General features: G+C 62.3%; 6 protein-coding genes across 6 annotated transcripts; all 6 read right to left on the bottom strand.

Moving 5' to 3' along the window:
• Positions 1–647: 647 nt before the first annotated feature.
• LINJ_17_1340 (conserved hypothetical protein) lies at positions 648–3,512 on the bottom strand (the record flags this gene model as incomplete). The annotated part of the gene is made up of 1 exon (XM_001464755.1): positions 648–3,512. The coding sequence occupies one exon, from the start codon at positions 3,510–3,512 to the stop codon at positions 648–650; it is 2,865 nt and encodes a 954-aa protein (XP_001464792.1).
• Positions 3,513–4,363: 851 nt separating this feature from the next.
• LINJ_17_1330 (conserved hypothetical protein) lies at positions 4,364–8,986 on the bottom strand (the record flags this gene model as incomplete). Its single annotated transcript, XM_001464754.2, has 1 exon — positions 4,364–8,986. One exon carries the CDS (start codon positions 8,984–8,986, stop codon positions 4,364–4,366), a length of 4,623 nt encoding a protein of 1,540 aa, XP_001464791.2.
• Positions 8,987–10,460: 1,474 nt separating this feature from the next.
• On the bottom strand, positions 10,461–10,796 carry LINJ_17_1320 (histone H2B; the record flags this gene model as incomplete). The annotated part of the gene is made up of 1 exon (XM_001464753.1): positions 10,461–10,796. The coding sequence occupies one exon, from the start codon at positions 10,794–10,796 to the stop codon at positions 10,461–10,463; it is 336 nt and encodes a 111-aa protein (XP_001464790.1).
• Positions 10,797–13,779: 2,983 nt separating this feature from the next.
• On the bottom strand, positions 13,780–15,147 carry LINJ_17_1310 (hypothetical protein, unknown function; the record flags this gene model as incomplete). Its single annotated transcript, XM_001464752.1, has 1 exon — positions 13,780–15,147. One exon carries the CDS (start codon positions 15,145–15,147, stop codon positions 13,780–13,782), a length of 1,368 nt encoding a protein of 455 aa, XP_001464789.1.
• Positions 15,148–17,097: 1,950 nt separating this feature from the next.
• LINJ_17_1300 (conserved hypothetical protein) lies at positions 17,098–19,665 on the bottom strand (the record flags this gene model as incomplete). Its single annotated transcript, XM_001464751.2, has 1 exon — positions 17,098–19,665. One exon carries the CDS (start codon positions 19,663–19,665, stop codon positions 17,098–17,100), a length of 2,568 nt encoding a protein of 855 aa, XP_001464788.2.
• A 3,949-nt stretch (positions 19,666–23,614) lies between these two features.
• LINJ_17_1290 (hypothetical protein, unknown function) lies at positions 23,615–25,054 on the bottom strand (the record flags this gene model as incomplete). Its single annotated transcript, XM_001464750.1, has 1 exon — positions 23,615–25,054. The coding sequence occupies one exon, from the start codon at positions 25,052–25,054 to the stop codon at positions 23,615–23,617; it is 1,440 nt and encodes a 479-aa protein (XP_001464787.1).
• Between the last annotated feature and the right edge of the window lie 606 nt (positions 25,055–25,660).

Raw genomic sequence — 25,660 nt, 5'->3', positions numbered from 1 at the left:
ACGACTTCGCCGCATCGCATGTGTGTGCGCGTGCGCGTGCGGGAGTGCGTGCCGGTCGACAGAGAAAGAGAGATGCAGGTGGACACCAAAGAGACGGGGAGGATGCATGGAGCAAGGAAAGGAGTAGCGCTGCCCGTGCCGTGGGGCGGCGGATGCGGATGCGGTCCGCGCGCTGATTGGCGCTTGCACGACAAGCTGTCGCCTTGAGTGTTCGGTCCATTCTTTTCGCCTGGTTGCTGTCGACGAGGGTGGAAGGGGGTCTCCCCTCCTCCTCATTGGCATCTGCCCTAGCGTTCGTGCGCCACTAAGCTCACGCGGAGGTGAAGAAGCGAGGCGGGGGTGCGTGGAGAACGACAACGGTGATGAGAGCGAGTTGATCCGCCATGGCGGCAAAAGATTACGTCAATCGAGTGGTACTTGAGTTAGAGAGATAGCGTCGACGACGCAGGAAAAGAATGGTAAGTCCTGGGGCTGGGGCTGGGGGTGCTAGACTTTGCGCGGGTGCGGAAAGGGGCTGAGGAAAGCACGGGGGGGGGGGGGGCGTTAGGAGGAGGTGGCAGCAGCGCACCGAACAAACTGCCGCGCGTGTCTGCCCCTCCTGTGCACATCTCCATGGCTCCCTCTCTACCCCCTATCTCCTGCCCCCCTCAGAGAAACGCCACCTTTGCTCCTTGCGCGCCGCGGCGCACGCGCGTGGAGAGCACGCGCAGCCGCTTGTACACTGCGTGCTCCTCCATGTGCTCCTCGGCCGCGTCGAGAGCCCCCTTGATGTTTGTTTGTATCTCCTTGAAGGCGTCGACGATGGCCTGCTGCAGTGCCTCGCCAGCAAGCGGTATTGGCGCCTGCGGCGCACCCTCGGCACCTGCAGGAGTCGTCTGCGCATACGGCACCGCCGCTGCGGCAGCGCCGCCGTCCTGCGCTTCACCGAAGGCCTCGAAGACGTCGGAGGCCATTGCCTCCAGGCACTCCACGGTGCGGCTGAACAGAGCCTCCTCGCGGCACCACTGCTCCTTCTGCTGGCACGCGCGCAGCTCCTTCTGGCGGTAGCGGAAGGACGCCATGGGGCCGTCCAAGAAGTGCATGAGCTTCGCGGCGCACGCGTAGATGTCCGGGTCGCTGACGAAGAGCTCGAGGATACGGGCAAACAGTGCACGGACGCGGTCGGCGTGACGGCGACGGATTCCTGCAAGGACGGCATCGCGCTCCTCCGTTGTCTGCGCCGCCGCCGCACCCGTCACGGGCTCCGGCAACTCTACACCCGCTCCCAACGGCGTCAGGTCAGCCATCTCCTCGTCCTCTTCCGCTGTCGTCATCGTCTGCGCCACCGGGGCATGATGGATGTCGTTCTCGCCTGGCAGAATGCCGAGGCTGCGGTAGACGAGCGCGTCTGCCTTGGAGCCGTCCGTTTCATCGGCGTCGAGGGAGCTGCCGTGAATTTCGCCCTTCAAGTAGGCGACCGTGTTGTCCACAAACAGCTCCAGCGTGTCACGCTCCAGGTGGATCTGCCGCTGCGCGATGCCCAGCGCGATGCCGAGAGCGTTCGTCGTCTCCGTCACCTCCTTCAGCTCGCAGCCGATGCGGAAATAGTTCTGCCACATGCGCCAGTCGCGGCGGTTGTTGCGGATGGCCTGGCTCATGGCGTTGAAGGATGGCCGAAGCTTGCGCTCGCGCAGCATAACAGAAGCCAGGTTATTCCACCCAAAGGCGTCGCTCGGGTCGATCTGGCAGACACGCGTGAAGGCCTCGCCGCTGCGCCCGAGCCGCTCCAGGCGCAGCGAAGCGTAGCCGAGAGCGAACCAGTCCCCGCCAAAAACGGGGTTGATGCGCACCGCCTCGTCAAAGTACTCGACTACCTTGGCGTAGTGTTCCCGGTCCAGCGCCAGGCGAGCCAGCGCCCGCATCGGGGCGGCCATCTTGCGCCCGCACAGCTCCCACGCCTTCCATAGGTGCGCGTCGTCGCGCGTCGCTTCGCCGAGCGCGACCCACAGCATCGGGTTCAGCGGATCCGTCTCCAACAGCTGGCGCGCCAGACTCTCAGCGCGGCGCCGCTTGTCGAGCTTCTTGCAGCACTCGATGATGCACTCCCAGTCCAGAATCTGCTCGTACACATCCAGCGCCGTTTTGTAGAGCGTCTCCTCGAAACAAAAGCCCGCGTATTCGCGCTTGAGCGCCCACACCGGCGGGAAGGCGACGCTGTAGAAGTAGTCGCTGGCCGTCCGCCCAAAAACCTCGTGCGTGGGGTCGCGGCGCGCCGAGTACTGCTCCACTAACTCGGTGAGTTGCATGAACGCGCGTTCCTGCACACGATTTCGCCGTGATTCGAGGCGCGCGCGCATCAACAGCGTCTGGCACCGCACCATGAACGGCGACGGGGCCGGGTCCGCTAGCAGCCGCTCGATGTACGTCATCATGTGGTGCCGCGTGAGCCCGTGGTCGGGGTTGTTGTTGCGGATATCCATGCAGAGAGCAAGGAGAATTGCCTTGTCCTCAGGGTGGAGCGGGGTGAGGGGCTGGAGAGCCGCCTCGGGCGTCTCGCGGGGTCGGTCGAGCAGGTCGTGGCCGTCCTTTTCCGTCATGATCGTCTTCGGCTGTTCCTCCAGCATGGACTGGGGAGGAACAGGGCGGCTACTTGTCGCGTTCAGCACCATCTGGACATGCTGGTTCTGCTGCCAGCGGGTGCGCACCCCCATCATCGACGTCTCTTCCACGCGCAGCCCGCTAAGGCGCATGGCCGCCTCGAACGTAATCTTTGCCAGATCGCGGCGGTGGTAGTAGCCCTGCACCTGGCCCACCTCCAGCAGCATCTCGACCGTCTGCTCCTCGCTCGGCAGCCGCAGCACGGCGTCGACGCATGCCGCCAACGCCAGAAAGACCGTGTTGGAGCGATGGGAGAGGCATAGCTGGTGGCGGAAGAAAGCGCGCAGACGCCACGGGGAGGTCAGCGGCACCAGCGGCACACCCGGCTCGAGCTCTGCCTTGGCAATACTGATAATGCAAAGGAGAAGGCCAGGAAGGCGCATCGCCGGCACCGGCATTTCGCCATCCGTCGTCAGCAGCCGCTGGAGAAACAGGTCTTGCAGCCGCTCGCGCTGAGCGGCGGTCAGAGCCGTGGCCGAGGAAGGAGCCACCGGGGACGTGGAAACCGGCGCTGCCGCCTCCTCTTCGTTGTCGCTGTTCCTCCCATCCGGGCCCTCGTAGCCTTTGGGCAGAGTTCCGCCAAAGTGGTTCAAGACGGCACCGTAGCGTGCCCTCTCCGCCGCGGTGAGCTCGCCCGAGAAGTTCTCGGCGTTAAAGAGGCGCAGGGCGAACGTGAGAGCTGACACAATGCCATCCTCTGCCGCCTCATCCCTCACGGCTTCGCGGCTGCTGCTGCTGCGAAGGTGCAGTTCCACCGCTGCGTGGTAGCGGCTAGAGAGCTCGCCGGCCTCCTCCAGCGTCAGCTGGAGCCTGTCACCCACTACGTAGCGCTCGATCCCCTCCAGAGGGGACGGCAGAGTCAGCAGCAGCTCCATGTCCGCCACAGAAGCCTATCACGAAGCACAAAAACTCTTGGTTATGATTATTAGGATGACAATGGTGCGTGCGTGTGTGTGTGTGTGCGTGAAGCGAGGAGAGGGAGGGAATGGGTAATCCGCCACACGTCGCCCTACTTCGATAGTTTGTGTTGAGTGGAGGCGGTGTAGTCCAGGACGAGGAGAAATGAGAGCAAGGTAGGCCGAACAAGATCCAAGTGCAGCAGGGCGTAGTGATGAAGGGAGATCACGTGAACACGTGTGCACGGAGTGTGTGTGTTGTCTGTGTGCACGTGCAGGGAGGTCGGATGCGGAGATGCTACGGCAAGGCCGCTGGCAGTCGTAGAGGGAGAGTGCAAGGAGCACGCGGCAGCGAAAGCCAGCAGAGCTGCCATCGTTCCACCTGGCACTGCACCTGCACGCATACGCACACGTGTGTGCGCTGTGCTGTGCTGTGCTGTGCTGTGCTGTACGCGTCTGCTGCTGGAGTTGTCGACCTGCAGTTAAGGAGAGAAAGCGCACGCGCACAACGCGACAGGTAGAGAAAGTCACAAAGAGCGCCGGTATCGCTCAACGACAGGCAGCTCACGGTGGCGTGCGTGTGCGTGCTGATGTATCTGTGCGAGGGTGGGAGGGAGCATGGATGCCGTCAAAAAGAAATCGGATGGGTGGCGCAGAGAGCGACGCGTCACCCATCCATGGCGCAACGAGACACATTAAAAAGCCAAGATGGAAGACGCCGCCCCTCTACTCGGAAGCGATACCCAATTGTGCGCACGCACGCACATCCCTGAGCAGATCGCATGCGCGCACGCGCACAACGTCGCACGCGGTGCGCACCAACCGCAATCTTATACGTTAGCCGTGGTGTGATAGGTAGCGTAGTTGCCGCCGATGTGGTCGCAGCACACGCAGTTCAGCTCCAGCTTCCCGCCACGCATGCTGCTGAAGCGGTAAAACCACTCGCTCACGCGCTTGAGGAGTCCGACGCGCTCCGCCGGCGCCGCCTCCTCTCGACCAGCGCCGCCGACGGTGCTGGTGTGTGTGTAGGTGATGCCTTCCGGTTCGTAGTCGCCGCGGGGCGAGTGCATGCCAAGCCGCGTCCCATACGACAGCTTCCGAAATTTCTGCATGTTCGTGAAACGCCGCTCGCGCCACCGCTTGACGGGCCAGTCCAGTGCGAGGATGAGCACCGGGAACAGCAGCGACACAATGAAGTGCGGGACAGAAGGGAAGAAGGCGTGGTGGAGGGCGGCCTTCGGTGTGTCGAGGACTACGATGATGATGCTCAGTAGCGTCACGAGGAAGCTCGCGGCGACCCAGCGGAAGGAACGGAAAAGGTACGTGGAGCGGCGTCCATGCTCCAGCTTCAGCGAGAAGGTGAGGGAGATGGGGTGATGACGACTAATGTGCGTCCAGCAGTGCACCATGAGCCAGTAGTTGAAGGTGAGCGCGGCGTAGCCCTGACCAGACGACATGCACGTGGCCTCCTCCATTGTGATTAGCTTCAGCACTCTGACCTTGCACAGCTTCGTGGAGGCAGTGATGCCGAGCGCCAGGAGCGCCACAACCGAGATGGCGTAGCGCAGGCACCACACCACCGCGCTGTGCCGGAAGATTGCGCGGCGGACGAAGTGATTGTGGCGCGACGGCATCACTCGCATCGCATCCATGCCGGCGTACGCCGTGTAAGTGCAGCACAGCGCCAAAATCGGGATGAGCACGTAGAGCTCAAACACCGTCACAGAGGGCGTCAGCAGCAGTGGCACCCCGACGATCAGCGAGCTGGTATTCACCATGACAAGGAAGAAGTTGGCGTGCATGACGAACTCGGCGCCGTTACTGATGCCGCTGAGCCGCAGGCGTGCCTGACGAATCATCATGGCGACAATCGGCAAGATGGACGTCGTTGGCGGCGCCCGCAGGGAACAGCTGCAACCGATCAGCTCCGCCACGTTGCGGTAGAGCGGGATATCGCGGTTGAGGCTGTTCGCCGCCGCAAAGTCGGACGGCTCCACGACGCGGGTGTGTTTCAGCGCGCCCTCCTTATCCGCGTTGGTGCCGCGTCTGGTAGGGAGCACGCCGATCGACAAGTCCGCCTGCACGAAGCTGCGCACGTTGCTATGGTTGAACACCGAGCCGACCGCGACGACGACTTCGTGGTTGTCCTGCAGCACCGACAGCATCGCCCGCTTCGACACTCCGAGGGCGTGCGAGAACAGGCTCACCTGAAGCGGAATCGGGTCGACATGCAGGATGTGCTTGCGGATCGACTTGATGCCGAACGGCAGCTGCGCGCGAATGCTGTGCGGGTCCAGCGCGACGGCGTCCTCCTTCAGCGAGATGCAGCAGTTCCAGTCCGTGTCCAAGCCGACCCGGCTCCCGAAGCTCTTCGTCTGGCGCTCCGTGCCAGCGTAGAAATACATGCAGCGCACACCCGACTCATCCAGCAAGCTCATGGTGCTCTGCACGTTGGGGCGCACGGAGTCCTGCAAACCGATCAGCCCAAGGAACGTGTGAGAGGTGGTCGCCATGAGCCAGATGAAGGTGTTCACAGTGATGCAGTCATCCCCCTCGATGTCGGCCACGACGTCCGTCGGGGCGGCGCCAAAGGAGCGGTTGCGCGGCGGCTGCACGTTCGCCGGCCGCGTGCTGCGCACCGGCGGTGCGGACCGGCAGCGGCGCCGGGGCGTGCCGCACAGCTGGCGCTGCCGATCTATGTCGCGGCCGCTGATGTCGCACTCGTCAACCGCGATGTCTCTATCCCCGCCCCACTTGTCGGCGTCGTAGGAGCTCATGGTGCTGTCATCGCTGACACCCACCGCACCCACTTCCTTCTCCGCGCCCATCTCCCTGTCACCTGCGCGCACAGCCGCCTCGGTGCGCTCGCGCTGCATGGCCGCCGACGGTATGGGAGCTCCGTCGTCGGTATCAGCGCCACCACCGTCGTGTCGCATGACGCGGCACCTGCTGGTCCCGCTCTCCCCGCGCGGTTCCTGCCTTGAATCGGCGGACTGCGGTGCGGCTTGCGGGTGCGGCGCAGCGACTCCACTACGAGCCGCTTTCGCCGCCGCGCGCTGCTGGCGGCGATGCCGCCGCTCCACCTGCGCCTTCTTCGCTGTAGTGCTGTTCACCTCGGCGCCGTTTCGAAAGAAAAACTCGTTGTAGTGGTGCGCGTGGCGCGGTAGCGTTGCGACGTAGCGGCGGTACCGCTCCGGCAAAATGCGGTGCGACAGCGCCACCGTCTCTAGTGTCGCCCCCTCCTCCCATTGGTGCTTACCCATGTAAAGCACCTCCGCCTTATCGTGGGCGTCAAACTCCTCTATCGTCGTTCCCGTCCAGTGTGTTGTCGAGTGGTGGCACACGAGATACGGCGTACCGATGGTGAAGAGGTGCAGCGCGCCATCGCTGCCCTCGACGAGGTACGAGCACGCCTGCTCCGGGTAGGTGTCGCGGTACCCGCTCCCGGTGGACGTGCTGATCACGAAGATGCGCGCAAGGATCAGGAAGTTGTGTGCCACTCTGTCGTGGAAGCCACACGCCCGCGGGATCCAGTGCATTGCACGCGCCCACAGAAGTGAGCGGTCGCAGAAGCGGAACGGCTCCGTCCACGTCGCGAGCTGCGTCGGCTCTCGTGCCAGGGCGTGCACAAGGATGGCGAGGCAGAGAGGTTTGAGGTGGCTGTTGTGCTTGTGGCGAGCCTTCTCGTCGGCGAACTCGACCGCCAGGTCCTGCCTTGTCGACTGCATCAGCCGCAGCTCCAGAAACCGGCGCTCCTGATACTTCTTGCGCTTGATTTGCTTGTGCATGTCGCGGCGGCGCTCACGAGCGTCGCGCTCGCTGCGCTGCGAGAAGCAGCCCTTCACAGTCGTCGTACCATCGTCATCGTCGCCGCTTTCTCCGCTGGAAGAACTCTGCTGATGCTGATGCTGCTGCTGTGGGTCGGACTTTAGCAGGAACACCTGCTTAGGGACGAGCACCATATCCGTCACAATCCCCGTCTGATCCAGCATCGCCACCACCGTTGCCATGCCGAAGACGTCGACAAGAGAAGTGGAGAAGACAAGTGGGTTACGGCCCCCGTTCGGCGGCGGCATGCGGCACACCACCCGCGCCATCGTCACCAGCGTAGACCAGAAGGAGAAGCGTGGCAGCCGATCCTCCAGCGCGTAGGAGCGGCGTGACACCATGTAGTGGAAAAGCTTGTCGAGGTAGACATTGGCGTAGAAGATGAGCACGCGGTTGAGCACGATGGCGTTGAGGGGTAGCAGACCCAGCGCCGCAACGGCAGGGTCCAGGAAGACGCCCTCGCCGAGGGGTAATCGTACAAACTTGCAGAGCATGACGCCGGTGCCGATGGTCAGCACCATCACTGCTGCCCAGACGAGCAGAAAGACGCGGTGGACAAAGTACTCCATGTGGTGCGACACGGTGATCGTGTTGCCGCCGCCCAGCACCGTGCGCGACTCGCGCTCGTGGTCGCTGCTGTCCGTTGTGTCCTCGTCCTCCACAAAGGGCTTGTCGGATAGGAGCAGGTTCGGCAGCCGCGGTGGTCGGGCGCGATCCGTCAGCGGCTTCAGCACAATCGCATCACACTCGAGGGTGATGCGCATGACGTCGACGAGCTTGCAGATGCTCGTCGGCTCCAGGTAAGAGCGCACCTTCAGCGTCGACTCGTCTAGCCGCTTGGACATCTTCACCATTAAGCTCTTGTGGATGTGCTTCAGTCTGCCTGTGCGCTCGTCGACGACGGCCACCATGCGGAACGCGCTCGCCGGCAACTGCGAGAAGGACTCGATAAACACGCGCCGCCGCTCCTCGGCGGTCTGGCTGCGACGCAGCGGCATCTCCTGGACCCGGCGCCACCATCGCGCCAGCACCTCCCTGGTCACAGAGGCGGTGCGGTACTTCATCTCCGTCACGCGAGCCCAAAAGTGGTATGCCTGCAGCAGCACGCAGAGGCCGTAGAGGACAAAGAACAATATCGTGCACAGGATCGTCTGCGTCATCGGATAGAGGATGCAGGAGATGATGAGCATGGCGCACGTCGCGGCGATGGCGCAGTTCTGATCCAGAGCGACGCTGCGCAGAATAACACGCGGAATATGCATTGTGTGCATCCAAGACTGCTCGCAGCGCTCCAGCAGCCGCTGCAGCTCCGCACAGACAGCCGCCTCGTATGTGCTGCTGGGGGTGTCGACATTGGCCTGTGACACGCTTGTCGAGGCCAGCGGCGAGACGGCAGAGCTGCTGCCGCCGAAGAAACTACACTGTGAACTGTTGACGGAGGACGAAATGGACAAGTATGAGGCCCTCGTAACGGCGCCGCCGTCGTGATTGGCAACAGCGGCAGCCCTCAAGACAGCGGCGTCACCCTTAAAGAGCGGCGGAACCAGTATCTGTATTGCTGGTGCCGAGGCTCCCCTCTCACCATTACCGTCAAGGTTCTCCACGGTCAAGTGCTGGACCTTCATGGCTCATCGTCGGGTTCGACTGCGTGGTGTCCTGTAGGGGTCTGCAGACGTGTGTATAGATGTGAAGATGTCCCTCTCTCTATACGTGCATGCCTATGTGCAGATGCATATGCGTGTGCGCATGCGCATGCGTGGGAAAGTGCGCGTGCCTAGAGAGGAGGCGCCGCACACACACACACACAGACGGACACACGCCAAGCAGGCTCTGCGTGAGAGAGCCGCAGCCGCGTGGCCAACACGAAGCCAACGAATAAGCGCCCCGTCAAGTCCTCTGCTGCTGCTGCTGTGCACCTTCTCCTGCCAGCGAGAGTGCGGCAGGGAAGACGAGGAGAGAGAAGGGGAAAGTCTGGAAGAGGGGGGAGGGGGCTGAGAATGTGAAGCGCGAGTCGGAGAGACCAAACGGTGAGGGCTTTGGCACCCATGCATGCACGCACGTGTACGGATGGGGAGGACGAACGGGTAGAGACAGACCCATCACCAAGTACGTGGGTGTGCCGAAAATGGCCGCGAGGCAGCACAGGTGTGTGTGTGTGTGTGTGTATATGTGCGTGTGTGCGCGCGCACAAACTGCCGCGAGTAAAGTACAACAGGCGAGAGAGAAGGATAGAGAGCAGAATGAGCAGAGAACTTCAGCGACGGCAACGACTGCGGAGTCGCGTCAGCGTAAGCGTAGATGTCGCGCTCTATGCAGCGCCTGTTGCTCACGGTGCAGTGGTGTCTGCTTCACACCCACGCGCTCGTGCGAGCGAGCGTAGATGCGTGTGCGGCTGACCAGACTCGTGTGGGTCGGTTGAGGCAGACACACGCACACACAGTCCAGCCAAGCTCAGCCCAGCGGCCGCTCAGGACACATCCCGTGGCCTATCGCGCAGCACGTCAGCTACAAGCATGATGGAATCCCTCGCTGCTGCTGTACATGTCCTTCGAGTTGTGGATTCTCTTTTTTCCTTGCCTTTTCGGCTGCGTACGGCATAACACACATGGAGCGCGTAGACCCTCACATTCATCCCGCTGGCATGGCGCGTGCGTGCTGCCTCCCCCGCACACACGCGCACGGTGGATGGAGCGATGGTCGTTGTGTGTGTCGCGTGAATAATACAAGCACCAGAGACGTAAAAGATGAGAAGCGAAAGGAAAGCAGCGGAGGGCGGGGCGCCGACCATGAGCAGGAGACAAGAGAAGTGGGGGGGGGGGGCAGCATGTCAGCATGTTCCTACGAGGAAGCGGTGGCATCGAACAACGTTCACGAGGTGTGCGTTCCCCTCATCCGCCAAAGAGCTTTCGCGTCCGCCCCCTCCCCTGCATGTTCCGCCATGGTCGCCATCGTGGCCACCTTGCGCTTCTTCCCCCCTTTGCCACCCGGCGTACGGCAGGTCCCAAAAGCCCACACATGAAGGCGCGCACCGCTACGCAGATCGCAGGCACGTGTGCCGGCATGCGTAGCGGTGTAGGGATGGCTCCAGCACACAAAGAACTAATGGCACATTTTCGACACGGCCTTCGTGCCCTCAGCCATGGCGTGCTTCGCGAGCTCCGCCGGCAGCACAACGCGCACCGCCGTCTGCACCTCGCGCGCACCCAGCGTGCGCTTCTTGTTCGTGCGAACAAGCACCGCAGCCTCAGTGCAGATGCGCTCCATCACGTCGCTCACGTACGAGTTCACGATCTTCATCGTGCGGTGCGACATCGACATCTGGGCGTTGATCGCCTTCAGCGAGCGGCAGACGTACACGTTCCACGAGCGCTTAGGCTTGCGGTGCGACTTGTGCGAGTTGGAAGGCTTGCAGGAAGGGCGGCGGCGGGTGGCCATGGTGGCGCGGGTCGGTGTGTGTGTGTGTGTGTGTGGAGGAGGAGGAGGAGGGCAGCGTGAAGGCGCGAGCGGCTTTGTTGCCGACCCCGGCACAAGAGGCGCGAAGCAGAAGCAAGACGGCAGAGAGAGAGGAAAGATGTGGCGAGCGACGGCCGATGCGGAAAGAGATTCAGGGGGAGGGGGTGGAGGCGTGGAACAAGTCTGTAGTAGAGGGACGAGTACCCTCTCCCCACCACTCACTTCGAAAGCCAAAGAGAAACAGCAAGCCGCCGCCAGTGATGCGCACCAGCTGGGGCGCTGCACGGACTTCCTTTCTTTCGTCTCTGCGTTCACTTACCCACTCGTGTGGGAGTACACGTGCGTACCCCTCCGGGCGTGGAAGTTGTCGGTTCGCGCCAACCTCGCCTCCGCGTGCCCTCGTGCACTGTACACCCTGGGGGGGGGGGTGTTAGGGGCGACAAGAATCGAAGGACAGGAAAGCAGAAGGCAGGAAGATGAGCTGAGCTGAGGTCGCAGCTACGCTTAACGATGGTGATGGTGTAGAGGACGCAGAAGGCGCGCCGACCCAGAGTGCAGACACAGAGAAGCACGAACACAGAGGGACACATCCACAGCTTCCCTCACCTCCGCTGTGATCACGTTTCGCGCAGCGCGGAATAATGAGAAAGGCAGCCCGGATCCATACAAGGCTGGCGCGTCAGCAGCCCGTCACCGGTCTTCCTCAAGACGCGTGCGCACGGCGGCAGCGCTCGGAGAGATGTCTCGCGAGGTGGATGCCCTCGCAGTGAGCACAACAAGGCTGCGCCGAAAAGTTCTTGAGGAGTGTGCGCCAACGGGTTCTCGCGCTTGTTGGCGCTGCCGGCCGAGGGGGCTCTCAGCGGCGCCGCCACAAAGTGTTGGGTCACTGTGCGTAGAGGGGAAGCGCTCGGCATACCCGCCCCTCGGCCCATATCCAGCCCCTCAGCATTCTCCGTCGGAAACGCCGGCGAGAGCGTCAAGCCGGATGACGGGGTCGTGACAGACACGGCAACCCCGCCTTGGGGGCTTCCCGTGGCGTGCGCGCGACCCCATCACAGACCACATCGACGCCTCAGGCGTGAGAAAGGCAGAGGAGTTGGACTAGTGCGGTTGCTGCTGCCGATGTTTGAGGTATTGTACTCCAGCTGTACCTACCGCCGCGGGTGCAGCACGCGCAGCGAGTACGCTCACTCCTCCCACAGCTTCAAGGTAGGAGAGAGAAGGAGTTGAAGGCGAGGATGCGGGGGCGTGCAGGAGCAGCCCGGCGACACCCGCACCGCTGCACGTCGCCGGACGACATCTGAGGAGACGATTCGTCGAGAAGGCACGGAAGGAGAAAGATGCTCCACGGCGAGCGGCCAGGCCCGCTGGTGAACACGGCCACAGTGGTCTAGTGGCCGAGCATCGCCCTCTCCAGCTCCAGCGGCTCTGTGATGACGCTGAACGGCACTGCGATGTTCACCGACGGCATGAGCGGGTTTGGCAAAGTCAAGGCGTCGGTGCGGGGACCGTTCGGCGCTGGCAGCGCACCGCCATCGAGTAGAAGCACAGGCCCTTCGACGCCTTCCTGCAAGGGGGGGGTGGTGAGTGAGAAAGCGCTGCTCCGCCCTCGAGGAAGGGCTGGAGCAGCAGGCAACGGAGCAGCGCTACTTCATCAAGGGAAGGATGCAAAGAGCAGAGACGCTTCTCAGTGGGGCATCGACGTCGTTGTTGTGTGTGTGTGTGGGGGGGGGGGGGGGGCGGTAAAGCGGGCCTCACGGCCCGTGAGGTGCGAAGCGACGCAGACAGCTTGCCAGAGGCGCACCGACGAGCGACGACCAAGTGGCCGACTACACGAGAAAGCAGCAGCAGCAGCAGAAGAGTGTGGGTGTAAGTGTGTACGGGTGCACCCGTATCTATGGGTTAAGGTAGAGCAGTGCAGCCATGCATGTGGTCTATGCCCCTCCCCGCGCGCGCAGCATCGAAGCGTGCGATTAAAGGAGCGTCTGCATCAGATGTGCTTTAACTGTGGATGGGTAGGCGAGTGCTCCACCGTGCTCAGGCGTCGCCTCGCGCTGTATGCACGTCTGTGGTGATGCTGTGATGTGCAGCGCCATCGCTGGATTCGAAAACAGCATGAAGTGTCAAAAAGAAACACGAAGAGGAGCGAGCGAGAGAGAGTGAGCGGAGGTGGAGAGGTGAAGCTGATGACGCAGCGAACGTTTGATGCAGCAAGGGAGTGGAAGTGAGGAAGGGGTGCGTGGAAGCGCGAGACCTGAGAGACAGAGTACGGACATCTATAAAACGTGCACGAGAACGCAGACACCCAAAGTGCCACAAGCGCCCCTCGACCCCGCTCCTTCACGCACGCCTGTCTCATCCTTGGCTTGCTTGTGTTGCTGCTGTCCTCCTGCCTTTCTGTGGACGTGCTGGCCTCCCTAAATTCCGGACCACAAACACCCTCGCTCACCACGGGTACGCACGCTCAGTAACGCGTCAGAGATGCATCTACATGAGCAGAACGCCGCCCCCCCCCCAAGGCAGCCCACCACTACGGTAAGGAGAGGAAAGAAGCGCACAAGAGCGACTCCCAGAAGCCGCACAGCACTCCTCCATCCCAGCAAGGGTGCGAGTGAGACTATCAAACAACAACACGTGCACGCAACACGCGTGCGAAAAGTGTAGAGAGAGACAGAGAGACAGAGAGGCAGAGGCGGAGGCGGAAGGAGAGCATCAGCCTGAACAGAGCAAGCGGCTACTACGGCATGCGCAGCAACGCCTAAGCGAGCCGTATCAACAGCAATGCACACGCACAGGCAGGCATGCGCATACAGCCACCGTAGGCATGCTGATCGGCGAGCCCAGTTCTACTCCCGCGAGTGTCGAGATTGGTGGTGCTGCACCCGACCCTCGTAGGCCTGTGCATGCTAGACCTCCGTGTCTCCTGCTTCGTTCGTGCTACCTCTGGCAACTGCTGATGCTGTGCCTACGGAGGAGCATAGGGTCCTTCTTGGTAGCGGTTCTGCTCAGAGTGGGATTCCTGCTGCTGCTGTGCATAGTCAAGGGTTGGTTCTTGCCACTGCTGCTCCTGAGGAGCGACCTGTTCAGCTTGCGTCCCGTGAACCGGCTCCGCCACTGTGGGCTCCACAGGCACCTCTGGATGCCGCCAATACTCCTCATGGCGTTGATGATGCGCCTCCTCCTGCGCGGGTGGCGCTTCGTGATGCTCATAGGGTGGATCGACTATGGGTGAGGCAGCCTCTGGCTGGCTGTTCGGATGCTCCCCGTGATGTTGCTGATGCTGCTGCGCCTGCACGGGCTCAGCCGCAGGCACAGCGTAGTGCGCCACGGGCTCCGCATGATGCGGCAGTGGCTCAACAGGTGCCGTGTAATCGGCCCGACTCGCTTGCGTCGGATGCTCCTGTAGAGCGAGGCGACCGGAGGCTGCCGTGGCCTGCACCCGACCGGCTGCAGCGTCACCAGCGACCCACATGTGACTCGTCACAACGGCTACAGAAAGCACGATTAGAGCCACTGCGAACACGCCAAGCCAGAGGCCGTGCGTCGTAGCGGCAGCCTTCGCCCACTCCTTCACCGCATCAGAAGCGGCAAGAAAACGGGACGCAGCGCCGCCGCCGGCCGCGTCGACTGCCCTCTTCCTCTGCGCCACAGCGCTCCCGTCCCTATTGAAGACGCGCTTGGCGGTGCTGCTGCTGGTGTGTGCCGATGTCGGCGCTGTCGCCGAGTTCGGGGGCGGCGCCGCCTTGGGCACGGCTGGCGGGATGACGGGGATGTACGTTGGTGGGAAGAAGGTGACGAGGCCGCCCACGGGCGTGTCTCTCTTTGTGAAATATGCAATCAGGTCCTGCTCATGATCCACCTTGTCCCCGCGCGCCGTCAGAAGGTTCCACAGGTCCTTCGGCGAGAGCGACGGGTCCACCGTCATGGGGTCGTAGAGCTTCAGCGAGAAGCGGAAGCGGTCTTGCGTTCCTTCGGGCAAATTCTTCATTCCCAGCGTGTTCATGTCGCGGAGCGTCACGAAGCTGCGCGTTGCAGACTCCGGTGCCACAATGGCGACGTGCGGCTTCGCCACGTACCGCTCGGGGTTTTGGCTGCGCAGCTTGAACACGCACGGCTGCTTCGACACGTTGTAGATGGAGATGGCGTTCTGGATGCAACGTCCAAAGTGCGGCGGGGGGAAGACGAGGCAGCTTGGCTCAATCTTGATCTGCGGGTGTGCCTTTGCGGCGCCGTGCCGCCGCTGCGGCAACGGCGCGTGATGTTTTCTCGCAGAAGAGGTCGTTGCAAGCCCCTCGGTGGGGCTCTCGTTCCGCAATGAATAACGCGACTCCATACGCGACAGCGCACCAGCTTTCACGCAGAGAAAAGGCGGAGGAGGAACGGAAAGAGCGATGCTGAGAGAGCGTGCGCCACATCGATGCGGGATCCACTGCCGGCGCTGGCGCGCGTGTTCGAAAAGATGCACAACTGCGTTGCCGACACACACACACACAGAGAGAGAGCGAGAGAAAGGGGTTGGGGAAGTGATAGCACGCAGACGTCAGACCCGTACACAAGACGAGAACAGTGCAAGTGCGGCGCCAGACGCGACAATGGTGCTTGGATGCGGGTGGTTGTGCCTCTACGCAAAGCCGAGAACCGTACAAAAAAGCGCAAGCAGCTTCGCCCCAGCCGTTGGTGCACAAGTGCGCGTGTTGACGAAACGGCTCCGCTATGCTGCCGCTGCCGCCGCTGCTGCAGGCGGAGCGAGGGATAGACCAGAGGTCGCACTAGTGAGCGTGGCGAGCTCCGAGAGTATGTTAACACGAAGTGACGGAGGCGGCAACGCAGAGAGAGACAGGAGGGGTCGTGGTCGGTGGAGAAGACGGCTGCGCCGTGTTTTAGCAGATCAAAGAAGGGGCAAAGGGTTCTGCTGATGGGAAGGCGGAGGTGGTGGAGGGTGGCACAACACAGACTGCGGTCGGAGCCAATCCTCTCGTGAGAAGCTTGCGCGCGTGACGGAGAAAGTGCTGACAAAGGTGCGCAGGATGCCGCGTGCAGCGAGGAGTGAGCAGAGCGGGGAAAGGCAGGGTCGTCATATGTCAGGCAGAGCGGCAAGAAAAACAGCGAAGGAGGAGGACAGGAGACGCGCAGGCCCATGGCGGTGGGAGTGAGTAGGGGCGGGGTCTCCCCAAACGGTGAGCTGCGACCTTTTCTGCTTTCCACATCTCCGTCATTGGCGGTGGTGAGGAAAATATGTGCCTGTGGGCACGCCTACGTATCCGCATGCATGCAGTCGCTATACCAGCAGCAGACGGAGGGCAGGGGGGGATAGAGTGAGGCGGCGATACGGTAAGCACATCACGGACGGTTCTCATGTTACATCGCAACACGCAAAACACAATACTCATACAGCAGAAACACTTCGAAAGCGAGATGCCGCACGAAGAGGCGAGGCCGACACATCCAAAGTCGGCCTGCACCGCCCGCCGCACACAACATGCAGCGCACACCTTTCACGAGAGGTGTCGCAGCTGAGAGGCAAGGGCGACGCGTTCGGGCATGCGGGTAGAGCAGGGAGAACGGTGGGAGATTCGCAGGTGAAACCTCACAGCGGTCCGAAAACCGAGCATCACACGAGAGAGGAGGTGTGGGGTGAAATCAATCCTGAAGTGAACGATGTTCGCCTCCCAGCTGTGACCGGTCCCTCTGTCATTCGACATGGCGCCGAGCAACACGCGTTGCCACAGGTCGCCCATCGCGTCGTGCGACGCAGCCCTGGACGCACGCCTTCCAGCATTGCGCCGGCTCAGGCATCGGAGAGCACGACCCCCTGCCGCAAGCTCCACCCACCCACCACCCGCCCCACACGTCGCTCCCACACGGCGCCCAGACCTCCCACACGTCGTCGGCACTTGGCCATGTCCGCACCGCAGGCGGTTCGGCATTTGGCAGGGATACAGCAGGGGGAGGGGGGCTGCTCGGCCGCCTTCCACACGGAGAGCTGGGTGCGGGACCCTCAGATGCCACGCTGAAGTGTACTCAGCGTTCCCAGGGGCATGTGATCACACGCCAGTCCGTAAGGATGTTCACGTCTGTCTTCTTTGCACCTTCACGCACGCAGAGTCCCCGCCCCAGTCCTCCTCCCTCTGGATGTTTGCAAAACCACTGCACCACTCCTTCGCCCCACAGGCATAATGGTGCGATGCAAGACACGTGCGCCCTCACACGTCAACACGCTACAGCGCTGGACAACCGCCTCCCCTTGTCAACCATCAACTGCCTCTCGCTTCGGGCCTCTGTCTTACGGGAGATCGACAGCTGCACCCGTTCTCGCGTCGCCCGGAGCCACTACCGGACCAGAGGCGGTCAAGCGAGAGGGTAGCAGCGGGGCGCCATCTCGAGCGTAGGAGTTGCCCCGGTAGTAAGAGTGGGCGCCGGCGTTGGTGGCATTGCCGCTTCGAAACACCACTGTCGTCGTCGACCCCTTGATCGTTGCCGACTCGTTGTCAGCACTGTACGTAATCTGCGGGCGAGAGCGGGTAGACGTCCCAGAGCGCACGCTCTGCTGCGCTACAGAACGGGTCGCCGACCCGCGGCGCGCCGTGGAGCCATTCGATAGGAAAATGGACTGCGCTCTGCCGCAAGCGGGACTGCCGGGCGATGGAAGACGCGCATCTCCACCAGCGCTGGCACCGACGCTCAGGCGCATCGGGTGGCTGCCGATGGTTATGTTGCCGGAGTTGCGGCGAGCCGGCGACGCTGCCGAATTGCGGCGAGAAGATGCACGCTGGCTGTCTGCGCAGGTCACAGTCCTGGCGGAGCGCAGCGACGAGGTGGACGTGCGCCGCTGCACGGACGGGCGCCGAGGAGCGCTTGCCGATCCCGAGCGGTCGGGAGGGTGTGCTTTCTCCAAGCCGCTCGCTCTTCTACCAGCGGCGTCACCGTCAGCGTGGCCAGCCGAGCCAAATGCGTCACGGCTGTATCGCCGCCTGACCGAGCTGTGCGTGCGGGCGGCTGGTCGAGTCCCTGCAGAAAGGTCGCTGCTGCCCGGTTGGGAAGCTGTCGAGTAAGGGCGACGTCGCAAACTGGAGGTGCGCGGCGTTTGTTGGCGAAGGTCCCTCGTGGCGCTTAGCGGGCGGTTCACCCTAGCATCGGGCTGGGACTCCCGCAGCAAAAAAGCGGACGGCTGCGGCCCTGCGTCAGTGGGCGCCCCCTCCCCCCACGCGCCGGCGTCATCGCTGTGGCGCACATGATTGCAAGTGCTGCTAGCTTGCTCCCGCGAAATCAACCGCGAGCCAGCGCTGCCGCCGTTGTCGCTCTGACCAACGTGCAGGTTGTGCACGCTCACTGATCGGATGGCGCTCACCTTTGGACCCGCCAGCGTTGTGTCCGGCGCCTGCGCCTGCCAGTACAGCCGCGAAGGCGACGCGTGGGCTCCGACGCTGCTCACCCTTTCACTGCCCTTCTGCCTCGTGCGGCTCGGCCGGCGCTGCTGCTGATGTGTTGACGCCGTCGCTGAGTTGTGCCGCACCATCATGGCCGGCTGCAGAGCCTGAGGAGGGTTTGTGGACACTTCCCCCATGTAACTCATCCCCGAGTACAGCAGCAGCTGGTCCGCGAGCTTGTGCTCCAGCAGACGAATGCGCTCGTCTTTTGTGTCCAGCTCACGCAGCTTCGTCTCCATGTTACGCGACAGCTCACCGAGACGCGCCTCGAGGACTTCGATCCGCTTCTCCGCCGTCACCGCATCCGAATTCGCCTGCGCTGTCGAAGACGAGAAAGCCGCCCCAGCACCGTCCGCACCGCCGCCGGGTGCGACCGAGTGGGGCGGTGCGGATGCGCCGTGGGCAGCAGTCGCGGCAACCGCCACCTCGCGTGACAAGCGCGCATTCTCCTCCCGCAGACGCTTCACTTCGCGGTTCAGTGTAGTGATGTGGTGCTCCGCCTCAATGTTGTTGCGTTTCTCGGCCGCCAACTCGACTTGCAGTGCAACTAGTGAAGCCTCCATGCGAGTGATGCTGCCACACCGGTCCTGTCGCGCCCCCGCCCGGTGCACTGCCGAGGGCAATGTGGAGTCGATATACTTACGAGACTGTGTGGAGCTGGATCGCCCCAGCGAGAACCGCCGCGGCGCGCTTGCACTGCGGTCCGCATGCCGATAAAGATCGGCTATGCTACTGACGGAACAACTGGTGCGACGCGCACGGTCAGTGGCTGACTGGCGGCGAGCTGCAGAAGCAGCGGCGGCCGTAGTGAAGGAGCTGTTTTGGCTGAACGGCGCATCGTCATGACCAAACTTGAAGCCGGCATCCGGGGAAAGGCGCGGGTGCGCGTGGAGGTGATGAGCATCGTGCTCTTCGTCAAGGTGGCGCTGGTTGGAGTGGAAACAACCGCTGCCTCCGCCGCCGCTGCTGCTGCTGGCAGCGTCCCTGTGCTCCTGCCTTAAATGCGTGTGCTGGTGCTGCTGCTGGGTATCTTTGTGCGGCGCAGTGAGAGGAGCCTGGGGCGGTGGTGAAAAGGTTTGAGGCTGGCCTAAGGCGGTCGAGACTCGAGCCACGTCATCACGGTGTCGGTGCTTCCACCACTCTGAGGGGCTCAACACCTCGCCGTAATCGCTGTCCGGAGCACCGCTGGGTGGGCCCGTGAGCGGTGAGATAGAGGGCGACAACGGTGCTGCATCCCCACCAGCAATACCAGCAGCAGCAGAGCAGTGCTCCGGCCTGTCAAGCACATGCACGAGATCTTCGTGCGGGTTCGACCGTTTGGCAGCCGCTGCAGCGGTTGCCCTTCCTGCGTCGCTGGGGTCTGCGGCGCTGCAGCAACTGCCCCCGCTGTCGTACCCACCGCGGTCGCGGGCCTCCTGGCGCATGCCCTCAAAAAATGTGCGTCGAGACATGCGTGTTTGATGCAACGAGGCGTGTTCAGTAATGTGTTCGTGGGGAAGCCAGTGTCACTGTGTGCTTGTGCCCCGTGCGAGCGACCTTGGTGGTGCACTATGGAGAGCCACGTCTCCTCACGCCTCTTCCCCTCGCTGTCGGGCTCGGTGCGCCGCTACTCGCCGTCTCTTCCACTGTACTCCACGCCCTTCCTGCTTTTGCCCGTCAGTTCACCTGTGGGAAAGAAGTATCGAGGCAAGCGTGTGCGAGAGTCCGTGGCGCGGACGAAGGAGTGCACACGTGCGCAGATGAGAGAGAGGCGGTGCTGGGGTAGAGCAGCGGTGCCTACCAGTGTCGGAATGCGTATGTGTGTTCTGCGTTGACGAAGATGGCGCGGCGCGGGGCTGCCACGCCTCGGCGAAGCGTGTCGCACGCATGAGAAGAGAGAGAGATGAGGGAGGGAGGGAGGGAGGAGGCGCAGAACAGAATACTAAAGGGAGCGTGAGAGGCGCTCATAGACGCAGGTATCTGCGAGGCGCGCATCGGCGCAGGTGAGCAAGGAGGGCATGCCGTCGTCGCTCGTCGTGGAGAGGTACCTGGTCATTCCCTCTCCCCTCCTCGCACTGCGACGAGCGCGTAGAGGGAGAAACGCGAAGAAGCAAACTCCGAAGGATGCGCAGAGACGCACGCAAGAGCTTCGAAGGGCGCATGTGATGGGGGAGTGCAAGGATGAGGCCATGTGCCTCACAAATCTTTTCCTCAGCCTTCGCCCTTTTCGTTGCCGGCTCAACACGTCCACCAAGTGCGGCGTATCAACAGGGATGGCACCACGACAGAGACCAGCGCACGAACACAAAGAGCGAAAAGGCGTGATGTGCGCGGAGGGAGGAGGGGTGAGGTCCCTCAGCGCGTCCGTCACGTGTGATGTGCACACACACACACACATAGACATACACCACCCCCACACTCGTCATCGCTGACAGGACCCCTCTCCACGTCCGTGCTCGCTTGGTCTGTGTGCAGCGCGTTGTCGCGCCTGTCTGCGGTTTCGCGTCCGTTTTGGGGGGCTGATGCACTCATTCGCCTGTGAGCTGATGGCGTTGCCGCTGGAGTGCAGCGACGCAGACGCCTCGACAGTCAGAGAGGAAGAAGATGATGGGGAAGGAGAGGGGCTCAGAGGGCATGAGAAGCAACAAAAAACGCCGCTGCTGGAAAGGACGCAAGAGAAGAGCACATGGACAGACGGAGATAGAGAAGGCCAAGCACACACGCAAACACAGAGAGAAAGAGAGAGGGGATGAGGAGACGCAGGGACAGCCGAGTGTGGGCGGGAGGATCTCCCTCTCCCTCATCCCTCCCCTTCTCTCGCCGCCACGGCCATCTCTGTTCTATACGCGCTGAGAGGGCACAGCGGCGAAACCGACCATTGCGGCAAACTTCCCAACAATAACAGCAGCAGCAGCAGGGGAAAAAGCGAGGGAGGGGCAAAACTGGAGAGCACGTGAGAGAAGGGTGGTGCGTGGCCCTGCGCACTCACTCAACACACACGCACGCGCATACAAAATCATGGCAGCAGATGCGCTGCAAGCCGGCATGTGCAAGAGAGAAAACAGAAAGACCAGACATGCGTTCGAATACGACTCGACCGCACGTGGCGTGCAGCGGCGGCATCATCATCATCAGCTATGGGTGGACACACAGCGGGAAGACTAACAGCAAGAAGGAAACAGAGAAAGAGAGCATCACCACCACCACGTGGATTTGAAGAGGACAGCACGCAGCACGCGCAGCACGCCTTGAAAAAAAAAAAAGAACTGAGAGAGCTGAGCAAGAGGGAAGAGAAAGAGAGAGCTGGTAGGAGGGAGCAGGGAGGAGAAAAACCGACGTATCGAGACGTGATAGAGTGGGGGAGGGCCGGCGCATGGATGGTGAGGACTGCTCGCCGGCGCACACACGCTCGTGCAAGCACATACACAAACATCGATGAAAGACGAGACAGAGACACACACGAACAAACTTGGTAATGGGAAGTGCGCGTGAGAAGTGCAGGGGGAGGGGGCAGGTTTGAAGTTGCTGGCGCTGATGAGGGTGGGAGGGGGCACTGTGGGGCGCGGAGAAGTTGAAAGAGAGGCGGACGGCCACAAGCAAAGACCTCTCGACATAATATAGAGCTGATGTGGACAACACAAAAAGAAAAGCGCCAACGGCACATGAGAGAAGCCGGAAGACGCTGATCAAAATGCATGGCACACGGCAGCAAGCGCATGTGCAACGTAAATGAAGTAGAGAGGGAAGGTGTGTGTATGTGTGTGTGTGTGATGTGACGCCGTGGCCATCAAGCGAGTCGGCATATTCGTCTCTGTCGACCCGACTTCTGGGAAAGTGGTGCGTGCGATCGTGCCGCTTACACCGAGGCTCTACCGGCAGGAGTGGAGTGCGTAAGATTCAAGAGCACAGATACGCGTGTATGCCTGCGTTTGCGTACTGTTGAGAGCGGCTCCACCCCCCCCCCGCTTCTTATCTCGCCGGGTGGAGATATGAAGGGGGGTTGGATGGGCGGGGGGGCTTACTATGATGGCGCGGACGGCCGAAAGAAGGAGCGAGAAAATGAGGGGCCGTGCGGTCACTGAGGCCCATCCGCAGCGAAAACGGAAACGAAAGGGAACGCTCCCGGGTAAAGTAAGGTTATCCATTGCACGGGACAGAAGGAAAGGCCCCACATCTCCCCACCCCCACCCCCGGCCGCGTCGCACCGCCGTACCGCGAGGAATGCGTGCGAGCGTCAATGAGAAGTGTACACAAAGGAAGGAAATAATACGGCGTCCTCGGGGACTCGTGCCCTCACTCGCTTGGTGGCGAAGGAGCAGCAGAGGAGATAAGGATGAGGAGACGGAGAGGGCGCGCGCGAGTTCGTCGTCGGCATACACTCTCCAAGGCACGTCTTCATCACAGATGGCATGTATACACGTATACATATATATATATACAAGATATATGCATATGTGTATATGCATCAACGGAAAGAGGCGCATACCTCACACTCCACATCCCACGCCCCACACCCTCACAACGCAGCTTGTGTACGCAACGAGGGCGAGGAGATGTCGCCCCCTCCCCCACCATCAGCAACAAGCGAAGAAGGCAGCAGATGTGTAACGGAGAGGCGGGGCGGGGAGGGGAAAAAATGCGCTCCTGCAGAGCGGACACATCGCGACGAGGGCGTTGGTTCGGCAGGACGAAACCGAAAAATGAAAACGGGGGGAGAGAAGCACCGCAAAGGAAAGGGATGTACGCTTGGCACGACAATGTCGCCAGCACACACGCACAACACACAACATGCACCGTGTTCAGCATGCACACGACTCGTCAACAACTCCAGCAGCAACCAGAACTGCAACGAGCAACATACGCCAGCAGCAGTAGCGAAGCAGCAGCAGCAGCAGAAAACGAAATAGGAAAGGTGAGCGAAATAAACGGGCACAGCGTCGGACGCAGTCGACCGCCGTGGACGCAAAACAAAGCCAAAGAAAGAGAAGGGAAGAGGAGGTGGTCAGTGGGGGGGGGTTATAGTTTTTCCGTGCACTGAGTCCCGACACAGACAGACACACATGCGCACACACACGCCAGCGCTTCTATGCGCCACCATCTTCATAGATGGATACATTGTTCAAGCAGGCGAAACAAAAAATGGGAAGGGCACGAGAGACGGCACGACAGGAAAGAAGCCGGCGCGGCAGGTGGAGGCGACCACGCCACACACACGCCGAATGATGGCGAGGGCAGCACGTGCGTAACAATGCGTCCCCCGCCCCTTCTTCTTCTTCGTCCTCCCGCCGCTGCCACCGTCAGCACCACCATCACATGTAGTACAGTGGGCTTTTTGTAGAAAAGACACATGAAGAGCGCGCGCGCGGAGAGAGAGGCCCTCCTGTGCCTCTGTCCTCACAGGAGGAACACCAGAAGACCTTGCGCGGCTGACGCGACGGCCTCGGCGGTCATGACCGCGTAGAGTCGCATACCCTCCTTGGTGGACTGAGCCGGCAGTGGGCTGCTGGCACCACTGCTGTTGGTGCTGTTGCTGTTGCTGGCATGGAGATGGAGAGTCGCTGCCGCCGCGGCTCTATCCCTCCACGACATGCACGGATGCGCGGCTGAGTCGCTGGTGATGCGGACATCACCGTTGAAGAAGCATGGTGACGACACGCTGCGACACCGCATTGTCCCTACAGGGGAGGCGGCGGCAGCGCCACAGGCGGCGGGAGAGACTCCCGTGGTGGTATCCGTAGGGGTGTCACTGATCGCTGTGGCGCTCTCGCCGTTCCCTGGCGTGCGCTTCGGCTTAAGACGACGGCGCGCGTGACGGCCGTAGCGGATCTTGCGCGCCGACGAGTGATCGCCGAGCACGAGACGTAGCTGCGGGTACCAGTGGTTCTTCAAGTCCTGCCACACATAGTCGCATAGCTGGTGCAGCCCCTTGAGAGCGCGCTGCGAGCTGCCGGCGCACACGATGCAGGCCTGCGACCAAAGCAGCGACGACTCCAGCGTGAAGATGGAGGACGAGGCAGCCGAAGTGGCGGGCGACGCCGCTGAAGGAAAGGTGGTGTTGGCCATAGCCGAGGGCAGCAGCGATGTGGCAAGGGATGACGAAGAGATGAAGGACATGCGCCGCGAGAGCCACGCCGCCGCTCTCCTCTCTTCGCGCTGCCTGCTCTGCGCGGAGGCGCTTCCAGCTAGAGCAGTATCCGAAATGTTCGCCGCACCGCTTTCCTCCCTATCCTCCTCGCAGGTGCAAGGATGCGGCCGGTGGTCGCACAGCGACGCCAAAGGCTTCATCAACCACGCGAGCAGCTCTGCTGGCTGCTCGCACGCGCACCTCGGTCCCGCGCTAGCCCAGGGATTGGGGCAAGGCGACGGTGCCATAGATGAGGGTCCATCAAACTCCAGCTGGCCTTCCAGCGCCATCGCCGCAGCGGCCACCTGCGCCTCCCTGGCTGACACCTCTTCACCGAGCCGTCGAAGACTGTCCTCTGAAAGCACAGGTGCGCCGTGAGAAGGCGATGGAAGTGTCGATGCGAGCGAGGTCACCGCGGCCTGATCGCTGAGCGTGGCAGTATCCGCCAAGATCGGCGTCCACACACCCGCCCGCCGGGACTCGCCCATGCACGGCTCACAGTCGCTCGCCAGAGACGTCGTAGCGACACTGATGACGCGAGGGATGAGAATAGCGTTTGTCGCGGCGCCCATTGGCGTCGCGGAGCTTGGCGCACCGGTGCCATGGCTCGCCTGCTCCGTGGCCGCCTCGTAGGAGTGCGACACGCCAATGCTTTGTGGCGCCAGCGGCAGCGAGCTCGGAAGGGAATCCACCCTCCACGTCCCTGCCATCCCCGAGCTCGCGTGCAAGGAGTTGATGTTGTCATCGTGTTGCTCGTGATCGCCGGCCTGACCAGTAGAGGTGGTCTCAGTGACGGCGATGCCGAGACAGCAAGCGTCTTTGGGGGTGGCAGTCGTCGTCGTGCCCAGCACCGGGCACAGGCGGGTGTGAGCCACTGGTAGGTGAGCCTGAGAGGTAGTGGAGAGGAGGGACCACACTGTTGACACGCTGCGGGTGAGGGAGTAATGCGCCTCTGCTAACTTGCCGACACCAGAGCGGTGCTGGTCACGCCCGTTTGGAGCGGGGGCGCCGCTTGGCGCGTGCTCCGACGAGGTGTCGTCTGCGGTGTGGCGGCTCTCTGTGTCGAACAACTGTAGAAGTACGACGGGCGGCTCCCCAAGGGTGGCCTTCGGCTCTTCGGTTGCCGCCGACGCCTGCAGAGCGTGGCCTCCGCCATCTCCGCGATCCACGGCGACCTCCGCGCAAGTGGGCCGGCACCCAGCCTGGATTGGCGACGACCCCGAAAAGTCTACAGGGCCCCCGTCCGATTCGACGTCCAGAAGTTCCCAGCTGCTGATGTTGCGTGGAAGCGCTGCCGCGCGAAGCCCAACGTCGGC

This window comes from Leishmania infantum, chromosome 17, assembly GCF_000002875.2.
Source record: "Leishmania infantum JPCM5 genome chromosome 17".
Lineage (NCBI taxonomy): Eukaryota > Euglenozoa > Kinetoplastea > Trypanosomatida > Trypanosomatidae > Leishmania > Leishmania infantum.
The sequence above is the reverse complement of the archived record's forward strand: the minus strand, read 5'-3'. Positions and strand labels throughout refer to the sequence as shown.